The following is a 15952-nucleotide window of genomic DNA, read 5'->3' on the forward strand; positions in this document are numbered from 1 at the left end:
TGAAACCTTACCAACACAATGACATGGTGCAATCTCATATTGAGCCTTAAGCGGTGTATCCAGCAGGTTTTTGATGGGCGTATCCAGCAATTTCATGGGTGAATCCAGAAAACACTGCAGCCCTGGCTCTTTTTTGGGAGTAGAAGCAGGAGGTTTACACGGGTCCTCACTACGTCCTTCAATATTGGTAGAAATCACTGCCACGCCTCCAGCCATCTCCACCTTCACTTTATTGGGGGACTTGATGGCTAGAGACCTCCTCTCAAACACAGGGGAAGGCTGGAACTGTTGTAACTGCTGCTCCATGGTAGCCAGGATGCTCTTATGCTGGCTATGCGTGCAGGTTGAAGATGTCTGTTCCTGTTTTACTGTTGCTAGCATGCTTCCAGTCAGGTCTCGATCCTGATGCTGGATTTGACGGGGTGGCATTAGGATTGGGGCCTCAAATCTTGGGTCATTCTCACGTTTAACAAGCTGCAGGTCAGGTCTGATCTTGTCGGGGCTCTGGGGACAGAATGGCCTTTCCTTCTTTTGTAGGAGATGCATTCGCAGGGCTGCATGCCTCTGGAAGTCCCCTTGTGAACCCGGGCTTGAAAGGGGTCCTCTCTGGAATTGGAAACAGGAGTCCCGTGATTCAGCTTTGGGAAACATCTGGGCTGGCATCTGTCTACCGTGGGTACCATCTGGTAGCTGAAGTTGCATTTGTTCATATTGTGAGTGCTGAAAGTCCACATTTCTGGGCAGCATGTGTTTGACAAGCTGCAGGGAATGTTGGGCACTTAGAGATGGAGTGTACTGTCTCTGTGGCTGCTTTTGCATCTCTGCACCACCTCCAAAGCAAAACACAGACGTCATGTCATTAGGTGAAGGCTGCGAGTTGGGCCGAGGCTGATCAGGAAAAGGGAGGGTCAGTTGCGTAGATGGATTGGATCCATTCTGCACTTTACTTGTTGTTTTAGGTTGCCTGTATGTTGGAGATGATATTTCTGCCTGTGTGTAGGCTTCCATTGTGTGTCTGTTTGGGAATTGGGAATTCACCTGACCCTGAGATGGGTTCTGTAACTGTGATGCCATTTTGGCACCCTGTGCATCATGATGCATGATGGTACTGGCTTGTTGCTTGTGGGCTTCATATTGCTGGTGAGGCTGTGAAAGTCCCCGCTGCACAAAGTCAGGAGGTAGTACATGCCCTAGGTTTTGATCATTTTTGCATAATTGCTCTTGTTGCACTGGGACAAAAAACTGCTCATTTGCATGCTGTTGGGGCTGGACATTGTTGAGCTGTATGTTCGGCTGGGTGTGAATATCAGAGGGTGCTTTAGGTGTTCGAGGATGGCACTCTGGGGCAGCATTAGGCTGTGCAGGAAGCTTATAGCCATTTTGCATGTGACTCTCCTGCTGTTGGGGGAAGCTTGGCTGTATCTGAAAGCTATGTGAGGTGTCAGGATTAACAAGATCACCCTGGCTCTGTCTGGCTGTGTTCTCATTTGGAGGGAAACCCTTCCAAATGTGTGCCTGGTTGGCATGGTGCTGTGAAGTTGGACTTGGAGTAGAGTTCACCTTGATCCAACCCATCTGAGTGTCAGAAGCCACATTACCTCCCTGGTCTGGGAGAGGAGGTTTGTGTTCCAGCTCATTACATTGATTTTTTAGAGCTGCCTGAATTTCCACAGGAGGAGCAGAGACTCTATTGCCCTGGGCACTGCTATCAGCTGGGCAGGAAACCTCCGACTGGTGCTGTTGCATCCCATATTGTAAGTGCTGTTGGCCTGTAAGAGTGCTGGGCTTCTGATTAGTGACTGAGTTCTTGAATGAACCGAATGTGCCAGCAACTTCAGCCTGTGCTGGCATCGGATAAGACTCCTGACTGAAATCCTGCCTCGACTTGGAGAACATGCTTAAACCGACTGGGCTGCTGGCAAAACACTCCCTGCCATTTTGAGCTTGTGAACCGTCACCGATGCTCACTGTTGAGGCAATTCCTGGCCCTTTTCCTAAATCACTTTGCGGTTGATTTTCCAAAGCTGGGAGGTCAGCGAGAGGGTAAGACTGATGCTTCTGCTCTGTTCCAAAATTTCCAGAGTACCCATTCACCATAAACTCTGGGTCAAAGCCATTGCTGCCATGCACTTCTGATGGTGTCCTGGCAAGTCGCTCAGATGCAGGCATCTGAGCCAAAGTAGGGAAACCTGAGGTAACTGAAGGTGAAGAGATGGCCTGGTCATGTAGATTGCTGGTGCCTTGTGTTGTGGACACATGGTTTGGGTAATACTGAGACTGAGTTTTCTCTAAGAGGTCACAAGCAGGACCTTCCACTGTAGGTGGAGTTACTGTAGCACCATTGGGCATTGGCATCTGCTTGTTCCTCGATAATGAGAAAATGTCCCCATTAGGATAATTACAGTTTCCTGTGTCTGGTACAGGCTTACTCAGCTCAGGGATTGTGTCTAAACATCCTTCTGTATCTATCTTATTATTTTCCCATGGACCAGTTGTCTCAGAATTAACGCAGAGCTTTTTGGGCTGGTGAAGGGCTACTGATGACTGTTCGTTTAGTGCATGCTTCACCTCACCATTTATCTTATACAGGCCCTGATCATACATGGTGACTGGGCTGGAACAGTCGTCTCGGTGTCGTTTCATTGCCTTGAAATTGCTCCAACTGACATCCCCGTTAAGTTGCTGAGGGCTGGTGTCAGGTGACTGGTTCCCATTCTGCAGCTTTGCAGGTACCTGGTTGGTGGCACTAAGCTGTGCGTGTATCAGACTTTCTTCCGTCTCATGCCTGACTTGTTCTGTTTCCATCTGGCCTGCTCTGAGTCCATTCACAAGGCTGCCGTCTCTGCTTCCTGCAACAATAAAATACAATAATAAACATATTAAACAATATACAAACCTACACAGTTTCATCACACCCCTGTAGTGTGTTTATCAGTGAAAGGTGTGTGTGTGTGTGTGTGTGTGTGTGTGTGTGTGTGTGTTTTGACTAATTGTGTAACCAGCACAGATTTAGACTTGCCAGTACAGTAGAAACAGTTTCACTTGCTCGTACACTGATAACACGACACACTGCCCTCGGATAACCTCGCGTCCCTATCGCTTGATGTACGTGAACAAGCTGCTTCTATGTCTGCAGACGTGCTTATTGCCTTCATGTTGTTTATCTCTCTCTCTCTCTCTCTCTCTCTCTCTCTCTCTCTCTCCCCTGAGACAAGCCAATTCAAAGAGCCTTGTAAAAGCTTTTAAGGGGTCTCCAAAGGAAAAAGAAAAAGCTCAGACCACATTCTTGGTGTACTCAGCATTTTCAGAAACACCCAAAATAACCACCTGATCAGGAAGTCATGTTACAACAGATGCTGTGTTTTTTTTTTTTAAAGAATATAAAAGGTCATGTGATTTGGGTTGGTGCACTTTGATACTCCCAGAATGTTACGCTACTTAACATCTATCTGTCTATCTGTCTGTCTGTCTATCTATCTATCTATCTATCTATCTATCAGTCTGTCTGTCTGTCTGTTAAAAAATACAGGATTATTTGTTGTCTATTGTTATAATATGGGGAAAAGAAGGGAGGAAAATAGGGATGTGGAATAATGATGATAATTCAATGACAATTATATATATATACACACAACACTACACCTATACTGCACTATATTTATTTTTCTCAACAGTATACTGCAAATAAAAATCTAGTTACTTTGGTTCAGTCATTAGAGAAAATAGAAATAATAAATTAATCTTAATTTAATGAAATGAAAATCAAATGGCTAATGGTTAGCACAATTTCAGTGAGATCCAGTCATTTAGCTTCGCTAGTTAATATTTGTGGTCATGTGACTTTGTGTAGTAGCAGTAAGCTTGATATATTAATACTACATTCGTTACTTATACCTTAATATATTATTTTATATATTTGTATTTCTCAGTAAAATATCTGTATTGTTCCGAAAACTTCAAATTGATGAAAAAAAATTATACTGATATTTATTTATTTATTTGATTGTTTATTCATTCATTCGTTTGTAGTTTTTATTGTTACTGCTCTGTAATAACATTTTCAATAATGCATGTTATTATTAGGACACAGATGTGGTATGGTTTATTCGGGAAATACTCAAATTAATCTTATGTAAGCATTTAAAAACTTATTAGAATTCATTCCTACACTCACGATTCATGCTGAGTTTTTACGGTACGAGTTCACGAGCGTAAGTGTAATAAAATTTTATTAAAAGTTAAATCTGGAACAAAGACATGAGTGTGTGAGCAAAGGCCCAGCAGGTGTGTGTGTGTATGTGTGTGTGTGTGTGTGTGTTAATTAGAGTGCTCCGAGGCTTGGCTCGGTGATGCGTCGTCGTTATAGCATCTCTCTTCTCCCTGTCATGTCATTTGCATGCCCAGGAATATTTGTCTACACTATTTATTTACACTATCTATCCCACTTCTACACATTATATAAGATAATAAACACATCTCTCTAGCTTTATGTCGATTATAGCAAACTAGCATGAATTGTAGCTAGTCTAATGTTAGCTACCTTGCTAATAAATGTAGATACAATAAAATGGTTTACATTATCTTGGCTAAATACACAATTTCAGAAAGCTAATGCTATAGACATAACATTGATTGTAGCTAAGCTAAATATGTAGCTTGCTAGCATTAGTATAGCGCTGTATTGCAATTAAAGATTAAAATTGTATGCTAGGCAGTATGTTGTACCACCAGGACCGTAGTACAATACTATATAGTGTGTCAGTGTGTGTTACAGGTAATGTAGGCTATTTAGCAAGGAGTAGCAAGGAGCGCTAGCTAGCTTGCTACAACAAAACTGGTGATTGTATGGCTATCTATATTCAGGTGAAGGAATTTTTTTTATTGTGTGAATCGATATTCATGAGCTGTATCCCAAAATAGTTGTTGTTAAGTGTTACTACAAAGTACTGTATCACTCTATTGTGCTTTTCAGGTTGAATTACGAACAAAAATAACGCTAATCAAAAACAGGAGGATAGGCCATGCTAGCAACACACATGTTTATAAAGCTAGTTTATAAAGCTATTGCTGATTAGCTTTACTTCATGATGATATTAAAACACGACACATGCCAGGGTTTAAACATAAACAGTACTGCAGATGGTAATAAATGTGAGCTGGAGTGATGTGTTTCTGTTGGCAGTGAAACACTCGAGCTGTGGGTCACATCTGGAAGGCGTTAGCACTGATTAGCATACACACACACACACACACACACACACACACACACACACACACAAGGACCTGACAGCTAGATGAACAGACTCATAACTTCACAGAGGAAATATTTCTTTATGAAGAGTAGGATGAATACTCTGTGGGTGCTGCATGAGCTACATACATGTCCTGATTTTGGCAAGTAACTGGGTCAACATGGGCGGAGTTTAAGCTACATAGAATTAAATATAACAGTACATAGGTGCTGGAAAAAAAGGCTAAACATAAGCATATGTGTGGACTTCATGAATAATATTAATGCCATTTTGCAGTACATCCACAGTGCTGTACAGGGTGAGGAGCATTGTACAGGACCTAATAATACTCTGTAGATGCAGCATTAGGACTGTACAGGGCCTGCTGATATATACATACACATATTATACATACAGTATTAATTCTCTGTAGATGCAGTATAATCACAATATTAATACACTACAATAATGGTATTGGTTATGTATCTATGTGTGCAGTGTTGTGTGCAGTATGTTTGTAGTGTTGTGTGCGGTGTTGTTTGCAGTGTTGTGTGCAGTATTGTGTGTAGTATTGTGTGCGGTGTTGTATGCTGTGTTGTGTGTAGTGTTGTATGCGGTATTGTGTGCAGTGTTGTGTGCAGTGTTGTATGCGGTATTCTGTGCAGTGTTGTGTGCAGTGCAGTTTTGTGTTCAGTGTTGTGTGCAGTGTTGTGTGCAGTGTTGTATGCGGTATTCTGTGCAGTGTTGTGTGCAGTGTTGTGTGCAGTGTTGTATGCGGTATTCTGTGCAGTGTTGTGTGCAGTGCAGTTTTGTGTTCAGTGTTGTGTGCAGTGTTGTGTGTAGTATTCTGTGCAGTGTTGTGTGCAGTGTTGTGTGTAGTGTTGTATGCGGTATTCTGTGCAGTGTTGTGTGCAGTGTTGTATGCGGTATTCTGTGCAGTGTTGTGTGCAGTGCAGTTTTGTGTTCAGTGTTGTGTGCAGTGTTGTGTGCAGTGTTGTATGCGGTATTCTGTGCAGTGTTGTGTGCAGTGTTGTGTGCAGTGTTGTATGCGGTATTCTGTGCAGTGTTGTGTGCAGTGCAGTTTTGTGTTCAGTGTTGTGTGCAGTGTTGTGTGTAGTATTCTGTGCAGTGTTGTGTGCAGTGTTGTGTGTAGTGTTGTATGCGGTATTCTGTGCAGTGTTGTGTGCAGTGTTGTATGCGGTATTCTGTGCAGTGTTGTGTGCAGTGCAGTTTTGTGTTCAGTGTTGTGTGCAGTGTTGTGTGCAGTGTTGTATGCGGTATTCTGTGCAGTGTTGTGTGCAGTGTTGTGTGCAGTGTTGTATGCGGTATTCTGTGCAGTGTTGTGTGCAGTGCAGTTTTGTGTTCAGTGTTGTGTGCAGTGTTGTAAGCGGTATTGTGTGCGGTATTGTGTGCAGTATTGTGTGCTGTGTTTTATGCAGTATTGTGTGCAGTGCAGCTTTGTGTGCAGTGTTGTGTGCAGTGAAGTATTGTGTGCAGTGTTGTGTGCAGTGAAGTATTGTGTGCAGTGTTGTGTGCAGTGTTGTGTGCGGTGTTGTGTGCAGTGTTGTGTGCGGTATTGTGTGCGGTGTTGTGTGCAGTGTTGTATGCGGAATTGTGTGTAGTATTGTATGCGGTTTTGTGTGCAGTGTCGTGTGCAGTATTATGTGTAGTGTTGTGTGCAGGGTTGTGTGCAGTATTATGTGCAGTGCAGTTTTGTGTGTGGTATTGTGTGCAGTATTGTGTGCAGTGTTGTGTGCAGAGTTGTGTGCAGTGTTGTGTGCAGTATTATGTGCAGTGCAGTTTTGTGTGCAGTATTGTATCCAGTATAGTGTGCAGTGTTGTGTGCGGTATTGTATGCGGTGTTGTGTGCGGTATTGTGTGCAGTGTTGTATGCAGTATTGTGTGCAGTATTGTGTGCAGTGTTGTATGCAGTATTGTGTGCAGAGTCATATGCGTTATTGTGTGCAGTGTTGTGTGCAGTGTTGTGTGCAGTATTGTATGCAGTGTTGTGTGCAGTGCAGTATTGTGTGCAGTATTGTTTGCAATGTTTTGTGCAGTATTGTGTGCAGTGTTTTGTGCAGTATTGTGTGCAGTGTTGTGTGCAGTGTTGTGTGCAGTGTTGTGTGCAGTATTGTGTGCAGTGTTTTGTGCAGTATTGTGTGCAGTGTTTTGTGCAGTATTGTGTGCAGTGTTGTGTGCAGTGTTGTACGCAGTGTTGTGTGCAGTATTGTGTGCAGTGTTTTGTGCAGTATTGTGTGCAGTATTGTGTGCAGTGTTGTACGCAGTGTTGTGTGCAGTATTGTGTGCAGTGTTGTACGCAGTATTGTGTGCAGTATTGTGTGCACTGTTGTGTGCAGTATTGTATGCAGTGTTGTGTGCAGTATTGTGTGCAATGTTTTAAGCAGTGTTGTGTGCAGTGTTGTGTGCAGTATTGTGTGCAGTGTTTTGTGCAGTATTGTGTGCAGTGTTTTGTGCAGTATTGTGTGCAGTGTTGTGTGCAGTGTTGTACGCAGTGTTGTGTGCAGTATTGTGTGCAGTGTTTTGTGCAGTATTGTGTGCAGTATTGTGTGCAGTGTTGTACGCAGTGTTGTGTGCAGTATTGTGTGCAGTGTTGTACGCAGTATTGTGTGCAGTATTGTGTGCACTGTTGTGTGCAGTATTGTATGCAGTATTGTGTGCAGTATTGTGTGCAATGTTTTAAGCAGTGTTGTGTGCAGTGTTGTGTGCAGTATTGTGTGCAATGTTTTAAGCAGTGTTGTGTGCAGTGTTGTGTGCAGTATTGTATGCAGTGTTGTGTGCAGTGTTGTGTGCAGTATTGTGTGCAATGTTTTATGCAGTATTGTGTGCAGTGTTGTGTGCAGTGTTGTGTGCAGTGTTGTGTGCAGCGTTGCGTGCAGTGTTGCGTGGGGTATTGTGTGCAGTGTTGCGTGCAGTGTTGCGTGGGGTATTGTGTGCAGTGTTGCGTGCAGTGTTGTGTGCAGTGTTGTGTGCAGTGTTGCGTGCAGTGTTGCGTGCAGTGTTGTGTGCGGTTTTGTGTGCGGTATTGTGTGCAGTATTATGTGCAGTACATTCACTGTACTCTAGTTGATGGAGTATTGTGTAGTGTCTGTACAACAGTAACGTTCTAAATGCACAATAATAATAATACTCTGTGAATGTGGGATTAGTATTGTCTAGGGCCTGTACATCTGTATTATTACTGTATATAAATGTATTATATACATTTATATACAGTTGCACTGCTAACAGAATCACTCCGAACAGGATTTTGCTAGTTTTTTTGGGATTGTTGCTTGATTTTGCTGTGAACTTCTTTCAATGTTTGCGATACAATTTGTTTTTTGCCTTTTTTTTTTTTGCGGAAAACTACTTGAATTGCCCAAATTGTTTTGTTGGTAAACAAGAGCCTTCAGCTGTACTCATGTTCGACGCACGTGAATCGAAGAGAGCTTTGGCTGATGATCTCACGCGACGCATCTCAGCCCGAATCTGCGGAAAATCTGCGCGAACTTTGTAAAAATTTCAACCTCCTGCAAATGTTGCGGACATTCCTTGATCTCACGTTCATTTCTGCAATTGCAAAATCCTGGAGTGACCATACGGGACCGAATAATGCTATTTCTTATATATCTATAGTTACAGCAGTATTCAAAGTCATAGAGGAAATAGTGCAGGCACCTTTTTGAAAGACTTATATATGGATATATGACATGAATCTGTAGGAGAATTATGCACACGGTATTGACCCTCTATAGTATAGAAGTATGGATTTAGTATTAATATCAATACTGTAGAAATCAGTGCAATATGAGAAAATACTATACACTAATACTTTACAGGTGCAGTGCTGATATTCCATATTGTCCAAAAGTCCATAATGTTAACGGTAATGTATCTATAGGTGCAGTATTTATACTTTATACTCTATACTCTATATAAACAAGAATTTGAAAGCAGGTACTATCATACAGGACAAACAGATATCAAGGTGTTGATGACATCATCCTGTGGTACTGCAGTACAGTAGGCATGGTATTAACACTGAGGTGTAGTACATGCACAATATTGTATTGTAGCATAACAGACATAATAATGCAATATACGCAGAGTAATAATACTGTACAATATTCAGTATGTACACAGTAATAATACTCTACAGTATTCAGTATGTACACAACTGTGATGCTTTGTAGGTTCTACATTAATAACGTGTTGCATATTGCTAGTAAGTACTCTACTGTATAGCAGTATTGCACTATAGGTGTAGTATCATTGTGCTATGCTGCACGATATTATTACACAGAGCTATACAATATTACTTTACAATGTCTACACAATACAGCAATGCTCTATAGCTGCAGTTTGCATACCCTATAATAGTGTATAGTATTATTACAGTATTATAGTGTGTAGTGTCACGTTTAACTTAATATTCGTAACCTATAAAGAATGTGCACGATAGTCTATAAGACTGCCCCATCCCTGAACTGAGCACACTCCATGAGCATTGTTTTCTCATGCCTTTGTGTGTGTGTGTGTGTGTGTGTGTGTGTGTGTGTGTGTGTGTGTGTGTGTGTGTGTGTGTATACACTCCTTTGTTGGTAATGTGTGTGTGCTAACACAAATAGAAGCCATGTTTTTAGTGTCTTAGTTCCCTGGACTTCCGATATTTCTCTATTATGACTTTAGCCTGTGTGTTTATTTATGTTATATATATCTGTAATATCATATTCAGGCCAGTGTGTTTGATCTACAGTCCCCTCGAAACTACTGGAACAGCAAGGCCAATTCTTTTGTTTTTGCTATACACATTTGGGTTTGAGATCAAAAGATGAATATTTGAAGGCAGATCAGAATTTCAGCTTTCATTTCCTGATATTTACATCTAGATGTGTTAAATAGTGGAGAACCTTTTGTTTGAACCCACCCATTTTTCAAGTAATCAGAAATACTGGAACATGTGACTGACAGGTGTTTCTTTTTACCCAGGTGTGTCCTGTCAGATTGAATGTTTAAACAATAAATAGCACTGACATCTACTCTTGGTTTTAGGCTCCAGTTTCACCTGTGCAGACTGTGTTTGTTGTTAAAAAGGATAAACCAACATAAAGAACAGAGAGCTGTCTCTGGGAGAAAAGCGAGCCATTTTGAAGCTGAGAAATTAGGAAAAATCTATCAGAGGCATGGCACAAGCACTGGATAAAGCCAATACAACAATCTGGAATGTCCTGAAAAAGAAAGAAACCGCCGGTGTACTGAGGAACAGGCGCCGAACGGGTCGACCAAGGAAACAACAACAGCTGATGACAGAAACATTGTGAGAACTGTGAAGAAAAACCCCAAAACAACAGTCAGTGACATCACCAACAACCTCCACAGGGCAGGGTGAAGGTCTCACAATCCACCGTTAGAAGAAGACTTTGAGAGCAGAAATATAGCGGCCATACCACAAGATGTGAACTGCTCATCAGCAGTGAGAATCAGAAAACCAGACTGGAATTCACAAATTAATACAGAGACGATCCACAAAAGTTCTGGAACCAAGATGAACCTCTACCAAAGTGATGGAAAGGCCAAAGTGTGGAGAAAGAAATGATCTGCTCATGATTCAGAACATACAAGCTCATCTGTGGAACATGGTGGAGGTAGCGTCATGGCTTGGGCTCACATGGCTGCTTCTGGAATATACTCACTGATCTTTATTGATGATGAACTCATGATGGAAGCAGCAGAAGGAATTCAGAAGTTTACAAGAACATTTTATCTGCACATTTACAGAGAAATGCATCCAGATTAATCAGGAGGAACTTCATCATGCAGCAAGACAACGATCCTAAACACACTTCCACCTCAACACAGGACTTCATCAGGGGGAAAAGTGGAAGATTTTAGGCTGGACAAGTCAATCACCAGACCTTCACCCAACTGATCAGCATTTCACCTCCTGAAGAGGAGACTGAAGAGAGAAACCCCCCAAAACAAACAACTACTGAAAGAAGCTGCAGTAAAAACCTGGAGAAGCTTCACAGAAGAAGAAACCAGCTGTTTGGTGTCAGTGAGTCGCAGGATTGATGCAGTTACTGCGAGTAAGGGAAACGCAACCAAATATTAAGTGTTATTTACTTTCATTTACTCTAAAACTGATCTGCCAGCAAAGGTGCCATGTTCTAAATTGTTTAAACACGTCTAGATGTAAATATCAGGAAATGAAAGATGACGTTCTGATCTATCATCTCATATTCAACTTTTGATATCAAACCCAAATGTCTTCAGTCTACAGCACAAACAAAAGAACTGGCCTTGCTGTCCCAATACCTTCAGGAAGGCTTGTATATAAAGACTAAAACGTGCAGGATGGGGCCTGAGGCATCAGTCACTTTATTTATGAATACCTAACGGCACAAACACTTGCTTCAGCACTCGTGATCAAAAGCCCTGTGTCTGTGTGACTAGTGCATATGAAGGAATCCACTTCAGAGTACAGAGTGCGCACTTCATCAAGGGTACAAAGCGGCTGCAGAGACACTAACACACACCAGATTGAGTTGTGGGAAATTGGTTCCAGCTGTTCCAAGCTCATGGTTTCTGTAAAGACGTAAAACGGAGAACCTGCTCAGCCATTCAGCACCCTGTAGTTTTATTTCCTGTATATGAATCTGTATGAGTATTTATGAATACTTCCAAATGGAAAATTCCACTTCCTCAGACAGATCTCTCACACAGACAGATCTCTCACACAGACAGATCTCTCTCACACAGACAGATCTCTCACACAGACAGATCTCTCTCACACAGACAGATCTCTCACACAGACAGATCTCTCACACTCTCACACACAGACAGATCTCTAACACACAGACAGATCTCTCACAATTTCACACACAGACAGATCTCTCACACAGACAGGTCTCTCACACAAACAGATCTCTCACACTCACACACAGACAGATCTCTAACACACAGACAGATCTCTCACACAGACACGTGTTGCTAAAGCACTGAGTCTTCTCCGAATCAAATCCTAAACCCAGAAATGATGACTTGCTGTTATGTGCACTGCATTATGGGTAATACACACACTTAGATACACCAATTAACCTCCATCAGAAATGTCGCCCTGAACTGATCATCCCTGTGTAACACAATCAAATAATGATATCACAGTCATGTGACCCTCACTGGCGGTAACTCTCACTATCACCTGCTGCTGTTCATGATGACATCATCAGCGCTCTGTAAACACCACGCTGTGCTGCACGTGTGCTTTAACTGCAATAAGCTGAGCTCAGTGTATTCTACAGTGCTCTAATGTGTGCGTGTGTGTGTGTGTGTGTGTGTGTGTGTGTGTGTGAGAGAGAGAGATGTACAAACTCAGAATATCAGTCTATCATCATAATGATCATCACCACAGCACTAACACTCCGCTCCGCTCCGGGGTTTAGTGGCAGCTGAGCAGTGCACACACACACCACCCAGACAAATATCTCTCAGAGTGGATAACAAAGCAGCTGACACACACACACACACAGCTTGTAATGACAGACAATAGGAACTGTGTTCTGTAGCTTTAATCTGAAGCCAGACACACAGAGATCTTTATTTTTCCCTGTTAGGATTCTTACTAATATAACTACAGTTTTATCTTTAGTTTTAATACAACTACACACACACACACACCATGTGTTAAACACAGATCTGTGTTGGTATTTATAAATCTTTTTTTTTTTTTTTTGTGTGTGTGTGTGTGTGTGTGTGTGTGTGTGTGTGTGTGTGTGTGTGTAAAACAGTTTCTGAGCCCGAGGGAAGGGCCGGACACACACTCCAGTTGTGTGTGTGAATCAGTGTTAAAAGCAACACACATGCACCACAGCAGCTGAAACGTGGTTATTAAAGCTACAGGCCGCACGCAAGTGTGTGTGTGTGTGTGTGTGTGTGTGTGTGTGTGTGTGTGTGTGTGTGTGTGTGCACGCGTGTCATCCATAAATTTGCTTGTGAGCTGCTGTTTGGTTCCTGAATGATCTCAAGTGTTCATTTCCTCCATGCAGCAGCTGAGTGTGTGTGTGTGTGTGTGTGTGTGTGTGGTGATAACACACCTTGGCCTGCAGCTATGAGCAACAGAACAGAACAACATGAGGCCTATGTTATGATATAGTTAATAGTAAGTCAGGAGTTAGCTAGTTAACAGGAGTGACAGATTCCTCCACCACCATGTGATCCAGTCATGTGATTAAAGTCATGTGAACACTGTTTCTAGGGAAATACAGATGCTAAGCCTGAATAGGCTAGGTTAATGAGTTATCTGGTTTTTATACACACACTGGAAAGACATAGTAACCATAGAAACGACACAGAACCATCCAGAATGTCAACATTTTCCTCAGATGTCGTTAAATTAGTAATAAAATGTTCAAAATTACTCAAATAACACTTTAATTACAGTTAAATTGCTCGTTTTTCAGTATGGGTTCTGCTATTTTGGAAAACAACATTGTGTCACAACTCATGAACTCAGAACTGTGGGGAAACCTGTGTTCTGATTGGCTTAGAGCAGTATAGTGTGTTCTGATTGTATGAAAACAGCACCATGTGTTCTGATTGGCCGAGAGCAGCATGGTGTGTTCTGATTGGCTGAGAGCAACACGGTGTGTTCTGATTGGCCGACAGCAGCACAGTCTCTCTGTTTATCTCTATTTCTGTCTCTATTGATTCCATGATGAATATAAATCCAGTTCACTCCTCCTGTCTCACTCTCTTTCCTCTCTCTCTCTCTGTCTTAATGATTGGAGCAGATGGCCATTCATGAATAAAGTGGTTACCATAGCAACAGTGGTGCCTGAAAGTAATGCACTTGCTAAGTCTAGGTTACTTGATATAGTGACTACACCAAGAGAGGAAGGAGGAAGTGGGGGGATGGGATAGAGAGGAAATGGATTGTTTTTGTGTGGGGGTCGTTGCCATGATAGATGATATGCTGTGCTATGGGTGTGTACTCACAGACCACCGCTTCATTAGAGTCTGTGTGTGATATAGACTGTGTACACACACATACACAAACACACGAGCTGACTCACCAACAGTCGAACACACTGGCTGTGTCCTAAACCAGTAACAACACTAAATATAAGGTACAAATAGAAAGCAGCTTACACAGCGTAATATTTAGCCTAAGCTGCTAGCTAACTCACTAAACGTTCAGCCGTCACACCAAAGTTCTGTGGCTCCGTCTCAAACCACACTCTGTCTTTGACCCTGTCATACTCTAGCAGGGTAGTATTGTGGTTTGAAACACACTCAGTTATATCATAATTTATAAACACAGTCATGGACTGCGTCAAAAACCACACACTACTGTAATACATAGTATAGCAAATTAATAGTGCACTACATATGTTGGTACAGTGCTACAACACTGTATTTAGCAAGTGGTGTTAACTAACATCAGAGCAAAGTTCCCCTGTGGCTCCGTCCTAAACCACACACTGCTCTGACGTAACATGATCATAGGTTCTGTCTCATATTGTTGTACGTTCATCATCCATGTTAAACTCCACTACATAGTGTGCGTAATTAATGCACCACATGTACATTTACGGTATATCTATTCTGTAAAGCTAGTTTTCCTGGTTACCATGGCAACTGGACACTGGCAGTGGTCTACAGTACACAGCATGACGCTGTAGTCGTATACAATTTGGGACAGACTGAATCCCATTCATCGCACAGCCATGGGCTCCGTTCCAAACTGCTCTACTAATTACTAGCTATGCACACTATTTATCAAATGCTAAGTACTGGGTGAGTAGTTAGCCAGGGAAGTGTTTAGCCGTTACCATGGCAACCATACTCTGCCTTCACCACATTATCACCACATTACTGTATTAATGTACGACTCTGCAGGTGATCCTCTCTCAGCTCTGTGTGTGTGTGTGTGTGTGTGTGTGTGTGTGTGTGTGTGTGTGTGTGTGATGTCACTGACCCTGTTTCCACAGGTTTCAGAGCTCTGATGTGTTATTTGATCTAAGGAATGTGCAGCAGCTGTGTCCTAAACCCCTAATCATCAAACCCTTAATCCTTCTTTAAAGGTGCAGTCATTTTTTTTTTTTTTAAGTTAATACACTTTGTCTACACTGCATTTGCATGTCTTTGTCTGGAACACTGAAGGGACATTGTGCATTTGTGTAGATTCTGTGTTTCAAACCAGCTTTAGCTTCTGAGCCTGTCCACAATTTGCATTACGGTTCCTATGGCAACAAGCATCATGGGTTTTATTTTGTCTGAGTTCCTGTTTTATTAGCGCTATCAGTCATTATCTGTAATGTAGTTCTCTGTATATAAACCTGATTGTACTAAACGCTCAGATTATTCTTGCTAAAATGTCATGATCCTTCATTCAGTTTGGAGTTCCTGTTTTTACACCAGACCACAGCGGCGTCACGTCCCACACGTCCGCCACGCTGATCACACGCACCTTCACATGGGACATGCACAGACAAGATCTTTAAAGTAATAATAATAATGAGTATTTTGGTCATGCTTTAAAACGGGGTGACGGGGTTTCACTTGAACTGTATCTCTGAATTAATACTAAACTTAAACATGTGTGTAATGAAAAATACACAAACACACAACTACTGAACAGCAAGAACCTGCTGAGCAACTCAACCCTCAACTCACTTCCTGTCTGTAGCCTACTTGCTCTGGAACAAGTCAAGCTGGACTCT

General features: G+C 42.1%; 1 protein-coding gene across 1 annotated transcript in view; it reads right to left on the reverse strand.

Annotated features, from left to right (window-relative positions):
- tet2 (tet methylcytosine dioxygenase 2) overlaps positions 1–15952 on the reverse strand; it is a 33346-nt gene that overhangs the window by 8514 nt on the left and 8880 nt on the right. Inside the window, exon 2 of the mRNA XM_017464904.3 lies at positions 12–2849. Within this exon, the coding sequence (XP_017320393.1) occupies positions 12–2805 (2794 nt within the window). The 5' untranslated portion in view covers positions 2806–2849. The remainder of the gene's footprint in view (positions 1–11; positions 2850–15952) is intronic.

This window comes from Ictalurus punctatus, chromosome 3 (genome assembly GCF_001660625.3).
Source record: "Ictalurus punctatus breed USDA103 chromosome 3, Coco_2.0, whole genome shotgun sequence".
NCBI lineage: Eukaryota > Metazoa > Chordata > Actinopteri > Siluriformes > Ictaluridae > Ictalurus > Ictalurus punctatus.